Consider the following 22,996-nt stretch of genomic DNA (forward strand, 5'->3'; position numbering starts at 1 on the left):
AGTGCATGCCACGAAGAGTTCATGGCGTGGTTGGGCTGGTGGCAGATGATGGCGGCAACTTCCGGTGGATATGAGGGAGAGAGATCTTGGTGGTAGGTGAAGTTGCTGTGAGAGAAAGTGAGAGAGAGAGTTAATGAAGATAAAGATGAAGTCAAAGAAAATCTTGGTAAAATATATGAATAAAAGTGGAAAGATTTTCTTTTGATTTTTTTTTCGATTTTCTAATTTTTTTTTTAAAAAGAAAATGAAGAAATAAAAATAAATAAATAGATGAAGATAGATGAACGTAAATAACAGCCTACGAAGTGCGACTAAGCGTGGGCACGCTTCGCAAAGTTTGAATAAAAACACTAAAACTAAAATAAAATGAAACGAAAAAGAGAAGGGATAGAAATTCATGGGTTGCCTCCCATGCAGCGCTTTTCTTTAATGTCTTTGGCTAGACATTGCTGTGCCTCAACTTGAATAAGTTGGACACTCTAAATCCACTTCTTCTATGTAATGCACCCGGTGATGGTGTGGATTTAGGGGAATTTGGCAGTCCATGGATGACTTCTTCCTTGAACTTATTTTGTCATGAAAGACTTTTTTCTTGTAAGTTCTTCGACTCGATCTTTTGGCAATTGTTGTCTTGAATGCTCCTCTACCATTGAACATAGCATTTTTTGGCAATAAAGGATCAATAGAATCAATGAGAAAAATAGAATGCACATCATTAGAATATTTCATGGCACCATCAATTTTAAAACTCATAACCTCATTATCAAATTCCATAGAAAGAATTCCGGCATCAACATCAATTTTGGTTTTTGAGGTTTTAAGGAATGGTCTTCCTAGTAAGATGGATGTAGAATTGGGAGAAATATCCCCCCTCATATCAAGCACATAAAAATCAGTAGGAAAAACCAATTCATTAACTTGCACAAGTACATCCTCAAGAATTCCTTCGGGGTAAACTACAGAACGATCGGCAAGTTGAAGAATGACCCCCGTTTCTTTCAATGGGCCAACATTCAAAGATTCATATATAGTAAGAGGCATAATATTGATAGAGGCACCTAAATCACACATCGCTTTTTCTATTCTAATTTTTTCAATTTTACAAGGGATAGAAAACGTACCTGGATCATTGCATTTTGGGGGTAATTTTCGTTGGAGAATTGCGGAGACGTTCTCCCCCATACTTACTCGTTCGTTTCCCTTGAGTTTACCCTTGCTAGTGCACAATTCTTTGAAAAATTTCGCGTATCGGGGTATTTGCTTGATGGCATCGAGCAGCGGGATGTTTACCTCCACTTTGCGGAACGTTTCAAGGATCTCTTTTTCCTCCTCTTCCTTCTTCGCTTTGGTGAATCTTTCTGAGAATGGTGGTCTAGTTACCAAAGGCTGCGGATGGTCCACTTCGTGTTTGGTTTGTTCTTGTTGGACCTCAATTTCTTTTTCTGGCTTTCTTTTCACACCGAGCCCACGTTTGGTGTCATCTTCGTTCACATATTCCTGCAATTCTTTTCCACTACAAAGCGTAATAGCACTAACATTTTGTCTAGGGTTAATGACAGATTGAGAAGGTAGCTTACCTTGAGACTCTAGCTTACCAATAGACGACGCCAATTGACTGATTTGAGATTCTAGATTTTGAATGCTCGTCTGAGTCTGTTGTTGAAATTGTTGTGTCTGTTGTTGGAATTGTTGGAAATTCGCCTGGGTCTGTTGCTGAAATTGTTGTGTGTTGGTCACTAACGCTTTCATTATGTCTTCGAGAGATGTGTTTGGCGTGGGGTTAAGCTGTGGAGGTGGTCGGTATTGAGGTTTTTGAAAGTGTTGGTTGCCGTAATTCAGATTCGGGTGGTCCCTCCATCCGGGGTTGTATGTGTTGGAGAAAGGATCATATCTTTTCTGTTGTTGTCCCGCGAATCCTTCTACGGCGTTGGCATGTTCGGTAGTTGATTCTTGAAGAGTTGGGCACATGTCGGTGGCGTGTCCCGTTAAGGTGCAGATACCACATGCTTTGACTTGTTGATAAATATTTGCAACAACTTTTTCAACAACAGTTGTTAGTTGACTTAAACGTTCTTCAAGATTACTTACCTCGTTGCTCTTCCTAGGTGGATCATCATGTCTAACCCCAAATTGTTGCGTGTTGGACGCCATAGTCGAGATTAGTTTACGCGCCTCGGTGGGGGTTTTGTCGAACAATGCTCCACCACTTGCCGCATCTATCAGTTTTCTATCCATATTTGATAGACCTTCATAGAAATACTGGATCAACAGGTGGTTCGGGATTTGATGATGGGGGAAACTCTCCACTAGTCGATTGAATCTTTCCCAATATTCGAAAAGACTTTCTCCCGTGAATTGTCGAATTCCGCTGATCTCCTTCCGGATTGTTGTGGCTCTTGAGGCAGGGAAGTATTTCTCAAGGAACTGTTTTTTGAGATCGTTCCATCTTGTAATGGATCCTGAAGGTAGGAGATACAACCAATCTTTCGCTTGATCGGCGAGAGAGAAGGGGAATGCTCTCAATTTGACTTGTTCCTCGCTTATGCCTTGTGGTCGCATTCCGGAACACACCACATGGAATTCCTTCAGATGCTTATGTGGATCTTCACCTGCGAGACCACGGAAAGTAGGAAGTAAATGAATTAATCCAGATTTCAGCTCAAAATCTACCTCTAAGTCGGGGTATTCAATGCACAGTAGCTGCTGGTTTAGATCGGGTGACGTCATGTCATTGATCGATCTTTCAGGGATCAAAGCCATCGTCTCTTCTTCGGATTCGCTTACGGATTCTTCAAACTCAAAAGTTGGGTCTTCTTTATCTTCGTATGGAGCGGATGTTCCTTCCAGTTGTTGCTTAGTCTCCTGACGAAGTTTTCGTGCGGTCTTTTCGATTTCGGGGTCGTATACCAATTCACCTGTACGAGAAGACCTTGGCATTAATGGTGATAAAAATCAGGTAACTAAAAATAAAGAAATATACTTAAAAACGCCAATCCCCGACAACGGCGCCAAAATTTGATGAGTGTCGAAGTCACCAAAAATAATTCCTACTACACTTGTGAAAGTGGGAGTAGGGTCGATCCACAGAGATTGGCTTTAAGTTGATTTCTTTGAGAAAATAGAAGATAATGGGGGGAAGGTTGTGATAAATAGAAGTGATTAAAAACTAAATAATTAAAAATACCTGATAGAGATATGAGAGAGAGATTTTCCGGTTAAGGCTAGGATTATGCTTGATTCTTGTGAGTTGATCATTGATGCAAGAATAACACATGTGTGGACAAATAAACCAGTTATGGTCGTTGGTACGACCTAACAACCTCACCTTTCCTTACCTTTTCGTTAGCCAAGGTACGACCGTTGGCTAGATCTCTAATTAACAGACAACCTTGGGAACGTCCACAAGATTTAATCTATTAACAGCATTAAGAATTAGAAAGGCCTGATTCTAATCAACAAACTCCTACGAGGACAATTCGTTTAAACTAGATCATGCATTCCCCATAACATAATTAAATACTGTGACATAACTAATCATGCTACGTTGCCACTAAGTATTGAACTAAATAAACAATTACACGGATTTATAAAGTTCAATTAGCTAAGCAAACCTTCTTGATAATGAACAACCGGCCGAATCATTCATAAATCAGACGTTTGTAATTAAAGCACAGAGAATAGCATGAATATTTGTTTGACAAGTGTAGAACGCAGATTAGATCTCACAACATAATGGAAATCAAGCAATCACCATACCTTAACCAGAAAATAAGGAATTTAGCCGGACATGTTAATGGAAGAACACACTATAAAGTGGAATTCCATTAATTCCGGTAGTAAAATAAAATAAAAGAGAAGAGATGAACAGAGAATTCTATAGAGTTCTAAGATAAAAACTGAATGTCTTCTAATGAAGAGATCCCCCTATTTATAATAAAAGTCCCCTACGAATCTAGACGTAGTGGGGGATAGATACGTGATAAACTCTAAAAAGGTAAATAGATTACAAAAGATAAGCTTAAAAGAATCCTTTCTAAATCTAAACACTTGATTCCTTTATCTCTTGGGGAAATCGTTCGTGCTTATCCTTATCCCGAGTTGACTACTCCATTAAACGTGGGCGCACTTTGTCAATTTTGCAGAAACGTCCTTGTAATCTTCCTTTTTGCTGAATATGCAATAAAATCACACAATTAGGAATATTTTGGCCTAAAAAGGAAGATTAAATTGCTATAAAATCATTATAATTGCAGAGTTATCAGGTAACTCCCGGATTCATCTCCTCTTTGTTGCGAACTTGGCTCAGGACCTTCAATCATATGGAGATCAACATTTAAAGCCAAGGATGTAACCCAAACAGGACGCAGGTGGAGGGTGGCGTAGGTAACCAAATCCTAGTATGGCATGATCTATGAATCCCCAGATTAAGTACCTTCAAAGCTCTTACTCACCTTTCAGATGGACTTGAAAATGTCTGTGTTGCAGCCTTTATCAACCCAAAAGCAATAAATGAGATCACAAAATTGTTGATCAAATATTCATGCCAGAAAACTATATAGATGCTCTCTATACCACTTGGTTGATGAAGCGCTCACAATATATTATGCTGGTATACATCACAGGCAAATGAGGCTCTTCACTAAGTTGAAAAATTTAGAGCTACGACTTTATGTGTTATTGCATTTGTCCTAAATAAGGTTCAAATGTTTGTACGGAATGCTGGCAAAGTAGTCCCCACTGCGAGTTATCTCATCAAGTGATTGCAATGACACACATTTTCTGGTCTGTTGTCCCAACCACCAAACCAAAAACATTCAATCCCCTTATCTTGTCTTTGCTCAATAAAATTTATCATACAAAACAAATACCACACTTTTTTTTATACTTAATCCATTAAAATAAATATTTGGGTAAGATACACTTTATCTCCATGAACTATTTCCTATGTAATATTTATGTCCTTAAATTGATAAATGTAACACTCACCCTCTTGATTGGACAAAAATATCCCTCATGATTTGAATGATTTTATTATTCACAATATATTTTAATATTTTGTACATTAAATTATCACCAAATTGTCATTTAATAAAGGAAGAATTTAAATTAACGTGGATTATAAATTTATATATGTATAATAGATACACAATAAATATAATATAACCAACAATTCATATATATATGTTTTTTAAAAGAAATTGATAATATATATATATATGCTTACCTAAAAGTTAAATATTTTTAGGAAAAAAATGAATATATATAAATATTTTATTATATATTTTAAAGAAAATATATTTAAAAAACTATTTAATTATTTATTTTTATCTAAAAGAATAAATTATTAATAACTTAATTCTATTACCAAATTAATAAAATCTTTTTATGAATTTTTTTTGTGTATTTTCAGTACTCATTGTTACTTAACTTTGAGTCTGTAAAATATAATAAAATTCAAACTATTTAATTCACATATTATATATTTTTTATTATAATTAAAAAATATTTTTTTAATTAAGAAAATTTTAATTAAATTTAAAATACAAAATTATTAGAAAAAGAAAATTTTGAATTCTATATATAATATAAGGATAATATTATTCAAAAATTTAATTATAAAAAAATAAGTGTCATAGTTATTAGTTTAAGGGATGAATATTACATTAACAATAATTTAGGGGGTAAAGTGTATTTTACCCTAAATGTTCTATAAAATTTATTAAAACGAGCCTCCAACCTCATCTCAAATTATCAAGTTCATATACTGGCCAATGAGACGGTACCCCTGCACCTTGCGGGCCCCACGGGCATCCAGTGGCCCCACAGCTATGCATTGCTGATGTGTACTTTAACCTGCATGATTGTATACGTGTGGTTTAGTTCCGGACCTCAGTCCTCCATTTAACGAATTTGAAAGATAGTTTTCTAGTCCGTGTGCTGTCCATATGTTTTTCCTCTATAAATGTAACGTGATGCTCGCTTGACTTCTCGTTTCGCCAAGGGTGCGATTTTCTGTGAGAGGGATCTTCTAAAATCTGATTTCATTTCTCCTTCGGTGATTGCTAGATTTTTGTCTCAATTGAATTTGTGTTTCCGTCCGCATATATTCCGGAGATTTGGTTGTGGAAGCGAATTTGGACTGCTGAAGGAAATATCTAGTAGGGTTTCTTAATCGATTTCGGATTTTTGAACGGAGTTAGCGTTAGTTAAATTGAGAAATTTGAGAGGAAAATGGTTAATCCGGGGGAACGTCATTTCATGAATGATCATAGGATAAATGACGTTGATCAAAATTCCGATGGTGAGGAATCGATTGATGTTTCCTCGAGCGGTTCTGGAACTCTGGCCAGCGGCAGTTCGTCAATTATGAGGAGGTTAACGGAGGTTTTGGTGGAGGATGGTGATGAAGATCTGCTGCTACAAGGGAGTTCTAGGGAGGACGGGGTTCTGCAGTGGATACGAGCGCTGGATATGCAGGTTATGGGGGCCTGTCGTGCTGATGAGAGGTTGAAGCCTTTGCTGAAGCTTAATGTCTCAACTGGTGTGGCTGAGGATCGTCTGCTAGCTCACCTTAGTCAGGTATGTATGCTCGTTGAATTCAAATCCGGCCCTTTGTTGTCTCTTTGTATGTAATTCTTGAGACAGTCTTTTTCCGGGGTCAGATAAAGTCATTAACAAAGCCTGTATTGTGTTAGCTTTATCATTGCATGTGATGATTTTTTTTTCCTTCTTAATTTTGATTGTCAATTAGGCTTATGCTACTGAAGAATCTGAATGTAAATGTATTGGGATGGTGCAGTTGTATTGTTTACAGAAGTGGTTTGTTTGGGCGGAAATTAATTGTATCAATTTGTTATCTGTCTTAGTGGATGATTAGCCTTTGTTGGATGATTTTGAAACTTCTCTCACGTTTCTTGAGCTTTCTGGTTTGTATTCTACTGTTATCTTACCTATTGTTAATGAAGCAGCACTTTGAGCCATCAGAAGTTGGTCTGCTAGCTAGGTGCTTGTGTGCACCTCTTGTTGCTATTCGCGTTGGGAAGATCAAGAAGAAAGGAACACTCCTGTTTCCAACATCAATAAGGTAGTTGCAAGCATTTGTATTCTCTATGGCAATTACATGGTTTTGTGTTCATATCTGTGAATATTTGCCCTTCTTCATTATCTGTTCTCAGTAAGAATATGTGATTTACTGATATCTAAGGCAGTTGACAATGGAACTTTATGTTTTATTTGCTCTGAAACAAATAAGAGTTTGTGGAGATGTTTTGGAAGACTTGCTCTTAATGATGATGTCATTTATAATCCATCTAACTTTTAATCAAGTAGAACTCCATTTCTTGTAATTAATTAAAAACTTTTTACTATTTCTCTTTAATGGAAGGCACTGAAGAAATATCTCAAGATAGTGACTCCTAGAACAAACATAATGAATGAACTTAAGTAGTACTGACTCTGCACGAAAAGGAGTATTTGGATTGGAAATGCTGGGAGGGATGTGGATTGAATGCTCATCAAATAACATGCAAAATTGTGGAATGCTATTATCAACACAAAAGAAACCAACCTATTTCACTGTTGCTTCCTTAGTTGTGCATATATTTTCTTTGGAATATGCTTGAGTTTGTGTCCTTTAGCTGTATTGAACTATAATGCTGCTTTTTAAGCTTGTTTATGTACTTGTAAATGCTTTCTTACTGTTAATTAAACTATATATTATTGTAATTGTTGTAGGAGACTAGCATTACATGTTAGTTTCATCTCTTTATCATCTATGTTTGCTTATGGATGCTTAATGATGTTGTTCTTGACTAGCAAATGCTAATATTTTTTAACTGGTCATTATTTTTGTTCACCCCTGCTAAGTGACTCATAGGAATAGATTGTTATATTGTCATGCCTGATCCGTAGACTTGTTTAGGGTTCATATTTTGAGTGTCTTGTACGTGAATTGCAGACATCCCTTAATGATCTCTTGATCGGCACTGCATGCTGGATCCTCTCTAGATGCTTGCGTCTTGATATGACTGTTCATAACTAGGAGGTGAGTATGACATGTGGAGACACCATAGAAGGTTGGTGTGGTAAATATGTTTGTCATATTGGTAATAGGTGGAGACTAAGCAGCTTATCTTATCTGATAACCTTATGTGGTATTGATCACCATGACATATGCAATTTAGTAAATTCACCTGCTTCAGATTGCAAGTATTGCAGGGTAATATCAAAGTTTATTGTAACATTCTTCATTCGTTGACGTCATTAATAAGTTTGTAATTTTCTGTTCCTTATTCCCTGCAGCCATTAAAATGCCATTGATTCTTCTCTATTTAGGTTACAGTTGACATAATTTTATCTGTTCTCTGTATATTTTCTGATCCTTAGTTATCAAAGAATGCTGTATTTTTGTATGTTAATGGTAACATTGTTCATCTTTCCAAGTGAAAATATCTTTTGATTTGTAGGGAAATGGGCGTATACTATTATGATCTCTGAATACGAAGTAAAGGTAGCTTCATGCTCCTATGTTAATACATTGTTCGCTCTTTGCCAGAGTTTGTTGACTTCTTTCATGTTGAATCACTGTTTTCCTAGTGTGATACTTGTTATTCTTGTTTTTCATTTTAGTTTATTAATTTGCATCTTTGCTTTCTATTCATTACTTCTCCTATTTACTTTTGTTAGATTTTACATTTTATATTACTTCTAATATCCGTCAACTCAGTCTTCTTCTCACTGCTTTATAAGTCAGTAAGTTAGTTTCAGATACTTATGTTGGGGCTTTTGACTATATAGCAAGGAAAACCAAGAAAAGTTTGACTGGATGCTAAGCTTTGTAGCCTTACTGAATCTTGGGATGTATAGGGAAAGAGAAGAGGAAAAATGAAGACGTGTGAATATTGTAGTTCATATATCTAGAAAACTAAATCTTTTAGTTTGTGGTGGGTTGTCTGGAATTTACATATCCTGCAGTGGATGCATTAGAGCAAACATTAACTATTACTACTGAGGGAGCCTAAATGGGTTCGCTGTTTGATATACATGCTCCCTTGGCTACATCATCTTTTGTGTTATTACTGGAGGGTTAGGCGAAAAAAATGTCGAGCAAAATCTTCAATATGCACGAATACTGCTTTTACTTTAATCTCCTTCTGCACACTGTTGGTGATTCTTTTCTAAACCTTCTATTGGTCTATCATCTGAACAGAGGGAATTTGTGTCTCACACTTCTACCAACTTCTGATTTGTGCATCTCATTTAATGGAGATGACGGTTCTGTGAAGAGGATGGCAACATTAAGCTCTCAGGTTCAATGTGCTGCTATAGAGATTGAAGAGATTTCTGCAGACAACTCTGGAAGGTCCTTCTTAATAAGAAGCAATGGTGTGGATTCATATTTTTGGTGCTCTGAGAAATCTAAACTTCATGGAATTGAATTGCTCAAAAAGGTAAGATCAGTTAGATAATTCATATCAAGTTCGCTTGTGTAGTTGAAATATTTCCTCATACATTCCATTTCTTGTTTGACATAGATGAAGGATCTGCTTATGAGAAAACCTTCACTGGCTGAATTATCTGGAATTAGTGAGGGACGTCTGAACTGTTTTGCATCTAATCTTCGAGCATATCTTGCTGGACCAACAGTAACTAGTGTCAACACTAGTGGTGTACTGTCTAGCCCTCCTTCAGATGGCTCAATTGATTATTCTGATTCGCATTTTCCTCTATCTTCATTTAATGGTCGGGACAGTTCATGCTTCCAGCCATGCTGCAGTCGAGGATCAAAGACAAACCTGATTTTTCAAGGCAATCTCTGTCCCAAGTCCAGTTCATCTAAAGAGGGCCTGCTGGAAAGTTTGTCTTCTTTTAGTATTGCTGCCCGAGAAAAATCAAGGCCGACTGCAGATGATTATGTTTCTCTTGTTGACAGCTTGTCTCTTACTTCAGCTAACTGTGCTGATCTATCTAGGTCTAATTGCTTTGACAAAGATGAACTCCCTGAAACAAATGGTATTCTCCCATTTGCTACATCGGATTTTTTGGATTCATTCAGCAAACCTGTGGAGCCTCTGCTTGCTGGCCGAAAGATGCAACAGATTCCCTCAGGCCTGTCTCATATTTCTCCTCACTACTGCTGGTGTCCACCTGTTGCATCAATGCTGCAGTACACACTGAGAAATCCCCAGCTGCCTTCATCAACTGAGTCACTATCTTTGCCTCCACTTTCTTCTCTGCTGTCAGCTGCTGGACCATCCACTCTTTTGAACTCAAAACCGTCCCTAAATGTGGGAGAAGTTCCACCTCTAGATTTTCCGAGTCTTTTGCCTGAGCCTTTAGGCAGATTAACAAACTCGCAGCAGATCCCAACTTTTACACCTTTGATATGCGACCCAATTGTCCATATTCCAGTAATTGATGTCTGCTCATCTGGCCCCGGGTATTTGGTCAGTGCAGGCCCAGCTAGGATTCCCCCAGTAAACTCAAATCTTGTCGACCGTCGACTTCCAAAAGCTGAATGCACGCTAGAACAAAGTGCTAGAGAGACGCTTCGCATGCTCATTGGTAGCTCCAATCAACCCAGCTCACAGCTGCTTGAGGTATTGCCTTCTGTCTTGAGTAGCAGCAACGACAAGCAAAACATTCTAGTTACTGGAAGCAGGGGTCTGTATAGTGGAATAAGAGATATAGATGCTACCTCAAGTAGCTTGACCACTATGGAGTTGGTTTTCTCGTCAGAGAACTCATTGGAAATTGGCATTGGCAAAAGATGTACTAGAAGCGTAGAAGATTCTGTTGCTAACAAAGAGAAGCCATCTGAGTCTGGGCGATCCAGTTCTGATGCTGGATTGGATTGATTTTTATTTATAAAAAAAGACAAAATAGCTTTTTCTTGTTTGTAGATCTCAGTTTTTGTCATAGATGTGTAGATATGTGGGTGTAGCTCTTGTACCATGTGATCCTCTTCTTTGTGCAATGGAAAAGAAAAAACAAAGGTTTCTTTGTTTCTTAATTTCTGGACATCTTTGATGCACTTTATGCGTCCTTTTATTTATTATTGTTTATTCACGACTGCCTGATTAATTTTGATATGATGAGAAATTGATAATATGGCCAATTTGAGCGACCAAGCACGATGGTTTACTCATGATCCTAAGATGTTAAATCCACTCATTTTGCCAGTAGCAATATGAGCTTTTACGTGAGGACAGACTTCATGTGGAGAACAGGGGAGCCTCGAGTGCCTACCTTGATCCAATCGAATACCTACATGCATACTACTTATACAAGATTGGCATGTCCTAATCAGGCTGTATTTTCAGGTATTTGAGCTTTCATAACCAACAAATGTCGGCTATAGCTATTTATACAAGATTGGCATGTCCTAATCAGGCTGTATTTTCAGGTGTTTGGGCTTCATAACCAACCAATGTCGGCTTAGCGCAGTCTTCTTCGATGCATCATGGAGAAATTTGTAGGAGCTGTGAGCACCTGGTGAGTACTTCTCCTAACCAGCTATAAATACTGGTATAACACCCAACCACTTGAACAACTCCATGGTCAAATTACAGGTTTGATTTCATGTCTTCCATACATCAATGTTCTTCGATTTCTGCCCTTCCTGCTGGTTCCAGGAAATTCATCGGCTTTCTTGTAGTGCTTGAAAGATCATGTGGAACAATTTGATCGGACAATCCAATCTTTCCTAGGAATAAACTAAGACTAACAAAACAGTTGTTTGCAACAGATTGGTTATATAAGTGTGGCAGCTGAAGTGGGTCATTGTACTAAGAAAATAACTGTGGAAGGTGAGAACAAAGCTAAATAAGTAATAGTTTTTGTGGCCATGCTGTTTCAAAAATATAAGTCAGACAACCCTATGAGCTGGGGATGAATGAAGTGGTTGTGGTTGGTGTCTCAATTACATCTGAAGACCGCATATTCCAGAAACACAAATGGAAATGAGGCCCCATAAGTTAGCTGGAAATGAGGCCACCTGCATTACATTTCGCGGCATCATTATCAAGTTTGGAGTCATTTACACCACACATCCATCCTGTTTTCCACATCACTGTTTTTCAGTTTGCACTAAAATACAAGAAATTGACCGTCCCAGTTTCCAGGTCCGTTAGTGTCACAGTCGGTTTTCCTTGTGAAGTTTTCACTTGTATAATGAGGATCTTGTCTCCAGTTTCTTGTCTTGTATCGGCCGATTAAATAAACAGGTAGGGGTCCATCTGATTCGCGTCTAATCAATATACAGTGGTTTACAGCTAAAAACAAAAACATATTTGACCACTTTACATCACGAATTCATTAGTTCCCATTCCTGTAAATCCAGGATTTTTCTTTTTAAAACTTAGATCAACTACTTACTTCCAGTAAAGAGTGTTGGTTCAAATGTCTATTCTCTTCCCTCTGATGGGGTGTGTTTGTAATTGTATGAACACCCAATATACAAGTTGCAACTGTTCCGTGTCTGGATTTGGACTGCTTAGTTTAGGTCTAATCTATTTAGAAATACTCCTAAAGTGCTGACATAAATTGGAAATCCGATTGCGTGTCCTACAAGAAAGAAACACACAAAAACAACACCCAGAAAATCCTGGTGATAGTCTTTCGATTTTTAAGTTAGTAAGATCATAAAGGAGAAAGTATGAAGGTCGTACAAATATTTAAGGTGTCTACAATTATACTTGGGACAAAGAAATATTATTTATAGGCATTCTCAAGTTGTACAATGTTTCATTTGAATTATTGATTTAGAAACAATCAAGCAGTCATCACGAGGCCGTATATGCTCAAATTCAAGTCGGACCAGAGTTAGGTAGGTACAATCCAAATAGGAGACATCCGAACCTTGACCACTCTTGAAGTTATTTAAGCGCTTGAGGGCATTGTGTAAATTTGCAATACTATTATGTAGCTCCCACATCAACAATCCCTGGAGAACAGCAACAATTCTAACGAAACCAAATCAATACATACAAACTAAGAGCAAAAGAACTGGGAAGGTGCTCTTTGTACACTTAAATCGTATTGATTTAACAAGTGATTGATTGAGCTTGTCGTATTATATTTTTAGCATGGACAAATTTTTCTTGAACATGACATATGTAAAGACCAAAAATAAGTGCATATAATAAATTCAAGGCCAACTGTCAACTTAAATTCTGCATGGGGAAATGGGGAAAGAGATTCACCAACGTTTGCTGTCGATTTTTTCATGGATTTTTTATTGCAAAATTTATTTTTATTTTTTATTTTATTCGATATATACATATATCGTATATATAAAAAAAAATTAAATAGAATATATGACACCATCTTTATATACATAGCTTGTGAACTTACAATGAAATAAAAAATAGAATAAAATCTATAGCAAAAGTTTCAATTCATTCAAACTTAGAATTAGTTTGGCTCAACTGCCGAAACTTTAAGCACTTCAAACGTTAAAAATTATAAATTTAAAGCGTCTGAAAATCACTTCTATTAACATTTCATGAAAAGCCAAAATTTGAAGCTTTTATAGAGAATTTATGATTATGTTTTTATAAAATTAATTACTATAAAAATCGTAGGCTGCTCCAAACTAGTCATAGTAGAGTCTAGACCATTCTTGTGCAATTTAGATCGGGTTATGTATTTTTTTTATTATAAAAAAATTATATTAATATAATTTTTTTTAAATAATAAAAAAAAATAACCCAACTTAGACCAATTTTTCCTTATGAAATTTCCTTAGAATGAAAACTTGGGCACTTTCCAAATTTGGAGAAAAATTTACTATTTGTAGCTCTAAAGGACCAAAACTAAATTAAAATCATACATAGGTTTGAACAGTGATTCTTGGGACACATCAGGAGCCAAAAAGTCATGTGGATGACCTCTATATTTTATATATATACATATATTGGTATTATCCATATCTGACAGGCTCTTGTGCATAACATTAGAATCAAAAAAAGAAGATATGATTTTCTATTGCAGATGAAACCAAATGATGAGCTCATATATATATGTTTTTATCTACTTAAATAATATATTATATATATGTGTGCTGCTCATGACACCCATTCCATGACCAAATTTGTGGCTGTCAACCTGCAGTGAGGACCATATGCATTTAGATTTTTAGGGTTGATTATATTTAGACACCCCTATATATAATTGTGTTTTGTTATTTGAACTTCATAAAATTGTATTTTTAGACCCTTTGTGTGGGAGTATTTTGTCTTCTATCTTTTCAAATCTCTAATCAAATTCAAATTCATTGTTCCAAATGTAATTTAAGTGAAGTTTTGATTTTATTTCTCGTCCCTATATTTCATGTAAGGTATATATGTTTTTTTTTTTTTTGAAACGTATATATGATTATATCAATAAATTGATTAATACACAGGCTCAATTCGTACGTTATTTTAATTAGAAGCAACGGAATAAATTACAACAAACTTGTGTACAGCGAGAAAAATTAAACCACTATTTTCGTGGGTTTTTTTTAATCATTCTGTATATAGAAAGAATTATCAATCGTTTATACACTTATTTAATAAAATTATTTTATTTGACGTTGTTGGCATATGTTGTAGATCATGTGTCTATATTGACTGTAAACGAAGAATTTAAAGAACTTATAAATTTTAAAAACTCTTTATCTGAATAAAATATCTTTTCAGTACAAAACCGTAAACCTCATCACACGCCATTTTATTGAATCGAAATTCACATTATTATTGAAACACTTTCAACTGTTGCATGCGGACAAGAGAATTTAGAGGGCACTTATCAAATAAAAATATCTCATAAAAAATAAAGTCCACAAACTTTAAAAAAATAAAGAAAAGAAAAAATATAAAAAGTTTATTCATATATTCAATGAAGGGAAATTTTGAGCAAAATCTAGAGAATATCTAATTGGAAGTTCAGGACAAGAATCTAATCTAAGATTTTGTTCTAAATCATGATGGAGGAATGCCAAAGATAATAAAACAACAATGAAGAGCCTCCATTGTCTTCTCAAGGGTCCGTGGCCCCAGACGAGCCGTAGGTCTGGATGTTAGTAGCGGGTGGTCAGAAAGGGCCGAGTATTCAGTCTTAACTCCGAGGTCCACCACTCGATTGCTGGACCATCCTAGGCAACCCAATCAACTGCTCCCTTACCCTCGCCACCACAGCCGCAGCACCCCGATATTGATAATCGGATGTTACAGCTGCAACGCCTCGATATTGATGATCGAATGTTGGCACTCAAGCACCACATCAAAAGCATTGATCCCAACTGGCCCGATTATCGAGCGCCCGAGCCTCCAGCTGATCCCCCGGCACCCAACGACGACGATGAACACATGGCTGCTGGGGATAAAATTTAGATTAAGATTTTTCAGTATTAATTTTTTAATTGGATTATTCTTTTTTGTTATATTATGTGTTTTTTTATTTAAATTTATTTACTCAATTTTACAAAAATAAATATAAAAACATATTAAATAAAATAAATTTTAAAACATATTACACAATTTTAAATAAAATAAAAATTAAAATATATTAAAAAATAACAAATTTTGTAACTGCATTTGTAATACACCAATAAAATGTATAATCGCCAGGCCGTTACAAAAAATGTGCCAAAAATAGTTCCAGATTAAAACCCAAGCAGTTCCAAAAATCATTACAAATTAAGTTGAAAAAAAAACAGTTACAAATGCAGTGCCAAAAACAGATACAAATATAATACAAAATAGTTATAAAGTATGTTACAAAAACCATACCAAATATCTAGCAAAATTATACCTAAATGTGTTGCAAAAGCATTACAATAACATTTATATCAAATTCAACCTAACAGGTACAAAAAACGTTCTAACTTTTTTTTTTTTTCATGTCACTATTTTTGTAACAACTAGAACTGACCGTCACAAAGGCCATTAAAATTTGTAAAGGCTTTTGTGCAAGCCATCACAAATACTTTGTAACGCATCGTTTAGCCGCGGTAGGTCTAGCCGTTATAAAAATTTTTATAAAAAAAATGTGTTACAAATTCAAAAAAAAGCCTGTTCTAATAAAATAAATTTTTTTTAGTGAATCAATGATCGGATCTTCCACCAAAATTAAACTTGTGCTTTGATAATAATAATTCATGGATTTCGCACCACAATCACAAATTAAAAGGTTAAAATTTGATGATCTCCATAGTAAATTCATTGATTTATTCGTTAAACAACATGAATCTTCTTGAATTTAGAAATGGCGTGTTTCGTTAGCCCTTTATAATTTGTTTGAATTTAATTTTTAATTTTACAAAATATGATTTAATACTTCATCTTGATTGCCAAAAATATGATAACTTGACTAATTCAACACCAATTCAATAAAATTGGGTATCCGACTAATCGAGTACTCATTAATTTACCTGATAATTTTTTATAATTTAAATGTGAAGAAAAGTAGAAGGCCAGTAAAAAAAATAATTAAAAACGTATTTTTTATAACTTTATAATTATAAATTTGCAATTTGTATTTTATTTTTTTTAAATATTATACAGAAGTTTAATATCAGATTACAATATCAACTAATTTAAATATTAAAAAGATAGTATAACATCACAATTAATTAATTCAGAATAATAGATAAAATAATTCAATTCTTAATACCAAAATTTGATAAATAAATCAACCAACCCATATATCATTCATTCTCTTTCTTACTTCATTATTTTCCTAGCAACAACAATTTTTTTTCTTTATTTATTTTTAATTTTTAATTTTTTATTATTTTTTAAATAATTCAAGTACCCAATAACCATCCTGATCTATTTTAAATTGGATTTAATTAACCTAATTCCTAAACATTATAAAAGTTATATGACTCGATCTATTTGACCAATAGTACGAATCTGGTTGGTATCCGAACAATCCGATCTGTACACCTACCCCTAGTTGGAAACATCAACAATAAATACCCTAATTCAAGAGATCAAGTACTCTCATACAAGCGTCGAGGGGGAAAAAGAAAAACTCAGACTTAGGAAGTGGGAAGACCTGTTATTGTAAAAGGGTGTTCAATTAAACTTATTTAAAATATTTTATAAGATATTTTTAAACTTATAAGACATTAGATCTTATTTTTAAATAAAAATTTTATGATGGAGTTTATAAAATATTAGTAAGAACAAACTTTTATTTTTTCTAAAAAAACATTATTAACTTTTTTTTTAAAAGAAGTTAGGGTTTTCTTACATTTTCCAAAAAAAAAAAATTGCAAACTCATAACATCTTACTTATTATAACTAATTACCACGGTTAAAAGCAAAAAAAGTTATAGCGGATACTAATTAACCACTTCTGCATAATGGTTATTAGTCGTTGTTTCTGTAAACGAGGCCAAAATACATGCTATAGTTAAAAACTGTGGCAAAATATTGAGCCCATCGGTAAAACCAATGTTGATTAATCGTGGCCAATAAATTTTCACATCGATTTTCTCTAACCATGATATATAGTATTGATATAACTACTAACTCAGTTAACTCCTAACTCAGAGCTCATAGCTGCAATGGGGATAGAGCAGTAGAGTCTTATTGCATTCCTTGGCTTGGTGCCCTTCGGAATGCTCGGCTCGAGATTAAATAGGTAGTGGCCTTGACTATGATTTTTGTGCGAAATAATTAATTTCTGTTTTTGCAGTATACTACTTGAAGAAACTTTTCTTTAAGAAAAGAATCATAGAAATTGCACAAGAAACAAACAATAATATGGACAAGATACAAAGAGTGGAAGTTAATGAATATTGGTGAATGGTGACCACCTCATTAAATTATAAGTTGGGCGTAAGCATAGTGTAGTTAATTGCTTGCAAGGCTAAGGAGGATCTATTTAAATATTATATATATATATATATGTACGTATATAGTGAGATGTGGTCTAGTAGGTACGTGGTCCACTTCACTTCCTCAACCACCCTATTTTATTTATTAGGGATAATTACATTTTTTTTAAATTGAAATTTGATGTAATTATATATAAATTTTTTGTGACTTGAAAAATTATTCTAATATTCATGAAGTTCGCTTCCGTCTAATAAATAAGTCCTCTCGTTAGTCAATATTCACTGAATTTACTGATATTAACAAAAAAAAAAATTGAATGAAAATACATATTTAGCCTCAATATACTGATTACTGACTTATTGCAGATCAAGTAATTTTTTTTCGAATTAAACTGCCCTTGTGTAATAGTGAAAATATGCATCCTCGCTATAAGAAACTAGCTTAACAACAACAGAAAAAAATTAGTGGCAAGGTAATTGGCAAGTAAAGTTTTTATTGCTAAATCACATTATTTAATACAAGAAATTACTTGCTAATATTTAGCAATGAAAGTTTACTTGCTAACAAATTGAGCAACGAATTATTTACAATATATATTAAATAGTATAGATTATCAACGAAAATTTACTTGTTAATTAGCTCGACGCTAACTTTAGCATCAAATTTTTTGGTTGCTATTGAGATATTTTCTTGTAGTGTCACATACATTGACGCGTGAAGACGTATGGGGGTAATTTGGTTATAAAAAGATTAATTTGATCTACAATAAGTCAATAACAAGTCAATCAAGGATTAATAAATTTTTTCTGATTTTTTTTTAATATCAACAAATTCGATGAATTTTGACTGACGGAGGGATTTATTTGTTAGCTAGAAACAAACTTTAAGGGTGCTAGTTGTAATTTTCAAATCACAAAGAGTTTATGTATAATTACATCAATCATTAGGAAAAGAAAGTATAATTAGTATAATTATCTCTATTTATTATTAATAATAATTAGTACCATGTATCGAGGCACGAGAAAATCTTATATTTTTATAATTATTAATAAATAAAAATTATAAATAATTTAAATTTTAGTATAAAAATAATCAATAGTAAAAAGTATTGTAGATCTAAATATAATTTTTAGATTACATTATTAACTACAAAAAAATATTGTATCTTGGGAAAATAGAATATGAAGAGGTAATCTAAGTATAGGTATACGTAGAACTTTCTGTTGGTGAACTTAATGTTTACTAATATATAATTGCCACGTACTCTATATAGATGTATAATTTCTTTTAAAATTTATTTAAAATAAAATATTTATATAATTTTTATTATTTGAATCTTAAAGATAAAAACATACTTAAAAATTATCAAAAAATAGTTATACAATACCATGACACAAATTTCAGTATTTTACAATTGTATATAATATAGATTATGTATTTTTTTAAAAATAATAAACTTCATTTTTGTTGGCCGTTCTAATATGTATATAATAAATAATATTTCATATTTTAAAATATATTAATTATAAATAAAAATAAAAAATTTATTGAATATAAATTATATTTTAAAAAATAAAAATAAAAAAATTACTGGCTTATTATATTTAAAAATTAATACGATATTATCATTAATTATCGTTTATGTTTTTTATTTTTTTATATTTCCATAAATAATAATAGTTACACACTCTCTCTCTAGCCGTCATGTCAATGTAACATTTCATATTTCGAAACTTTGGTCTTTGGACATGAAATGATGGAAAGAGACTTTTAATGATTGCTGCAACAAATCTCATTTATTTATTAATTTTAGAAAATAAAAGTGAAAGTTTCCGATTTTTTTTTCCCTATAATTTTGTAGTCAACAGTGAGATAGATATAACTCACTAAACCATTTAAAATAATCTCTAATTAATTTTTCATATTTATCGTACCTATAATATAATATACAGAAAATAGTACAAGGACTCCATTAGCTCCCGGATCAACATCAGAATCTAGCATCCCCGTCATGCTAGGTCACATCAAAGGCATTCATTCCGGAGTTCTTTGTTGGTAGGGAAGAATGGCAAGCAGGTCCCCGGAACAGTCTCGGAGTACGCAAGTCTGACTTTGATTGGAGAAAGATGTGGGATTAGGCTAGTAAGGCTAAAGTTGCTGATGAAATTCGTAAATGCACTGAGGTTATCCCTAACCAGCTCTCTGACATCGATAACTGCATTTTTTTGTGAGTTTTTTCAATTGTTGGATAGATGGTCGACACATCTAATTTTACTTTAAAAAAAGATAAATTGAATCAACATCCCTTAAATTATATCTAATTATATAAATACCTCTGTATTATATAAAATTACAGGAATACTTATTTTGGGGATGTTAGTACAATATACTCGTGGGTATTTAGAGTATTGAATAGTGAGTGTGTTTATGATTATAATTACAACATCAAAAAATATATAATTTTATAAAAAGTAGGAAGTACCTATGTAATTAGATCTAATATCAATGAATGTAAATGTTATTTACCTTTTTATGAATATTTGAAAATATTATTTCTTTATAATGTAACAATCAGCAGTAGGTCAGAAATAACTCATCAGACCATTTCAAATAATTCAATTATATATATATATATATATATAATCGCATTTTCTTTGAGTTTTCTCGATAATTCAATGCAGTTCGTTTGATTTTTCTTTTTTTTGTTATTTTTAGAAATAAATGGATGTCTAAAAAATTATTTTCCTATAATTTTATAATCAGATATAACTCATTAGAATATTTAAAATAATTCATTTTTTCACATATACATATATATATAAATAATACAATTGCATCATTGTTGAATTTTTATTATCTTTTTTTTAAAAAAAATATAATAAGTGGTTAGTCTTTATAGCATATGTTGAAGAAGATAAATAGGGGCTATGTCAAATATTAATGAAAATATATCACTATTTTTTTCTTTTAACGTTCCTCTGAACTTTAAGTCAGTTCACTTAAATTATAGTGGGGTTTCAGTGCTAAATCTTACAATCGTAAATACATATATGGAGCCCCCAACTATTTATAAGAATTACGAATCCACATGTCCATGGCCTGCCCTTAGATGGTTCTAGAATCAATGGTTGGTATGATAGATTTTCGGGTTAGGCGAGTTAAAACTTTAAAATTATAACATCAAACTCTCCAAATCTTTCCCATCTCCAAATTTATAAGGACTTTCTTTAATAAGACTATATTGAGAACTTAAAAAAAAAAAAACAAATTATTTAGTTAAAATTAATTTAAAAAATTAATTTTATTGTATTAACCAAGTATTTTTGTTGAACTTACAATTAACTAATCATTTTTATTTCTAATTTAGGGAAAATTAATTAAAAATTTAAGATGTTAGAAATGATAATTTTTTAATTAATTTAAATAGTTTGTTAAGATTTTAGGAACTAACCATTACTTCGTCTAAAAAAGTTTATAAACTCATAGCATTTTATTTTTGGAGCTTATAGTAAGCTCTTTTTATTCAAATATCCCAAAAATTTTGTATCATATTATAAGTTTTTAAATATCTTATATATTATTTTAAAGAGCTCATAAACTCAACCAAACAACACACTCTTAGTTGTTAGGGTACATCATATTGACACCCCCTAAAGTTAGACCAAAATATACAAACACCCTCTGTTTTTTTGCAATATTATAAATATACCTTTTGAGATTATAATTGTAATTACTACTACACCCCTTTTTAGAGGCAAAGCTTACACAAATACCCCCTAAAAAAATATTACACCAACACCCCACGGACGATATAGCTGTAATTTTGTAAAAAAAAGAAATATTTGCGTATTTTAACTTAACTTCAGGGGTACTAATGTAATTTACACTAGTTTTTATTGAAAGCATGTTAATTACAATAATTACATGTGTGTGTATCTATATATATATATGTATTAGCTCTTGTTATTAGTCAACTATCTTAATTAATAAGCTAAAGCATTTTTGTCAAATTATGATTTGATGTTGTAATACCAACTTTTCAAGAACTCACGTACCACTATACCAAATTAATTAAAACCTTTTATATAATTTAATTAATAATTAATGCACTACAACCCTACTTCTATTTCCTAGGTACTTGTTAATTAGAAACATAACCCCTCGCTAAATATGAAATGATTATGAAAAAAAGGAAATATTATTTCAACTTACTAATTATCACAACTTATAATAATCATATAAATTCAAACAATTTATTTTAAAATTTAAAAAACAATATCAAACACTTTGCAACAATTTACAGACGATCAGAATCTTGCCAGATTCGCCGAACAAATGAGTTAAGGCCCGACCATTTTCACGAACATCGGAGAAGTTCGCCGAAGCAGATGATGAATTGAGGTAATTATATAATCTTGTACAAATCGAATGAGTGACTGAGAGCTCTTCAGTATTTATTGGTATGTACTTTTATATAATTAAAAAGCACTATTTTAATACGCTTTTCAAGTTTTTTGGCCATTCATCTTTTATTTTTCTAATTTTTATTTTTTTTCTCAACTTGCACATTCTTTTCCCTCACTCTTTTTCTAATATTTTTTCACAACTTTTTTCTATTTTTTTATTTATTCAATTAATATATATTTAAGATAATAAATTAATTTTTTAAATTTTAAATTAATTGTGCACTCATATCTAAGTGTGCCAATATAATAGCATATGTTTAAATTTGAAAAAATTAAAATCAATGTGACCTGCAAACCTCTGACAATCATGATGGAATAATCAAATTTAATTTGTAATTGGACCACTTGTGTGCCAATATAATAGCATATTATAAATAGTATTATTAATTAATTATTTATTATAAATAGTATTGTTAATTAATAATAAAATTTAATAAAATTATAACTATTTTAAAATATATGTATTTTAATTGAACAAACAAATACTTGATGAAATTGAGCAAGATTGGTCTTGTTGGAATCGTTTGGACGACAGGATTCGAACGACTATGGTCTTAATCTGTGATTTGTCTTGACAGTGGAGAAATGGCAGCAAACAGTTTCAACGCGAATTTTCGGTGGAAAAATCTTCAAATTTTCATATCTTAACAAATATTCAATAAAATTGAACTAGGTTGGTCTCGCTAGAACCGTTAGGTC

The 22,996-nt window shown here is 32.8% G+C and overlaps 2 protein-coding genes across 5 annotated transcripts; one reads left to right on the forward strand and one right to left on the reverse strand.

The window, feature by feature from the left end:
- Positions 1-456: 456 nt before the first annotated feature.
- LOC148788510 (uncharacterized) lies at positions 457-2,937 on the reverse strand. Its single transcript, XM_088880111.1, has 2 exons — positions 1,702-2,937; positions 457-1,647 (listed from the first exon to the last, which is right to left on the reverse strand). Exons 1-2 carry the CDS (start codon positions 2,935-2,937, stop codon positions 457-459), a joined length of 2,427 nt encoding a protein of 808 aa, XP_088736237.1.
- A 3,032-nt stretch (positions 2,938-5,969) lies between these two features.
- Positions 5,970-11,011, forward strand: LOC105160912 (uncharacterized). 4 transcript variants are annotated; one of them, XM_088879807.1, is made up of 5 exons: positions 6,554-6,579; positions 6,969-7,084; positions 7,958-8,044; positions 8,466-9,449; positions 9,534-11,011. In XM_088879807.1, exons 4-5 carry the CDS (start codon positions 9,099-9,101, stop codon positions 10,854-10,856), a joined length of 1,674 nt encoding a protein of 557 aa, XP_088735933.1. In that variant the 5' UTR covers positions 6,554-6,579; positions 6,969-7,084; positions 7,958-8,044; positions 8,466-9,098; the 3' UTR covers positions 10,857-11,011. The 4 variants fall into 4 exon arrangements, with proteins under 4 accessions (XP_011076734.1, XP_088735933.1, XP_088735932.1 ...); XM_011078432.3 differs by lacking the exon at positions 7,958-8,044 and having other exon boundaries at positions 5,970-6,579; positions 9,209-9,449; XM_088879806.1 differs by having other exon boundaries at positions 7,958-9,449.
- Positions 11,012-22,996: the final 11,985 nt, after the last annotated feature.

Source organism: Sesamum indicum, linkage group LG4 (genome assembly GCF_026168435.1).
Source record: "Sesamum indicum cultivar Baizhima isolate 11 linkage group LG4, ASM2616843v1, whole genome shotgun sequence".
Classification (NCBI taxonomy): domain Eukaryota; kingdom Viridiplantae; phylum Streptophyta; class Magnoliopsida; order Lamiales; family Pedaliaceae; genus Sesamum; species Sesamum indicum.

What these genes read in the sequence shown, in the direction of transcription:
- LOC148788510 (XM_088880111.1), bottom strand. Translation starts at nt 2,937, where the DNA reads ATGCCAAGGTCTTCTCGTACAGGTGAATTGGTATACGACCCCGAAATC. An exon ending in AATTTCAGCAACAGACCCAG is followed by an intron (nt 1,648 to 1,701) that starts GCGAATTTCCAA and finishes CAACAGACTCAG; the next exon opens with ACGAGCATTCAAAATCTAGA.
- LOC105160912 (XM_011078432.3), top strand. Translation starts at nt 6,232, where the DNA reads ATGGTTAATCCGGGGGAACGTCATTTCATGAATGATCATAGGATAAAT. An exon ending in TGCTAGCTCACCTTAGTCAG is followed by an intron (nt 6,580 to 6,968) that starts GTATGTATGCTC and finishes TTAATGAAGCAG; the next exon opens with CACTTTGAGCCATCAGAAGT. An exon ending in CTGTTTCCAACATCAATAAG is followed by an intron (nt 7,085 to 9,208) that starts GTAGTTGCAAGC and finishes TCATCTGAACAG; the next exon opens with AGGGAATTTGTGTCTCACAC.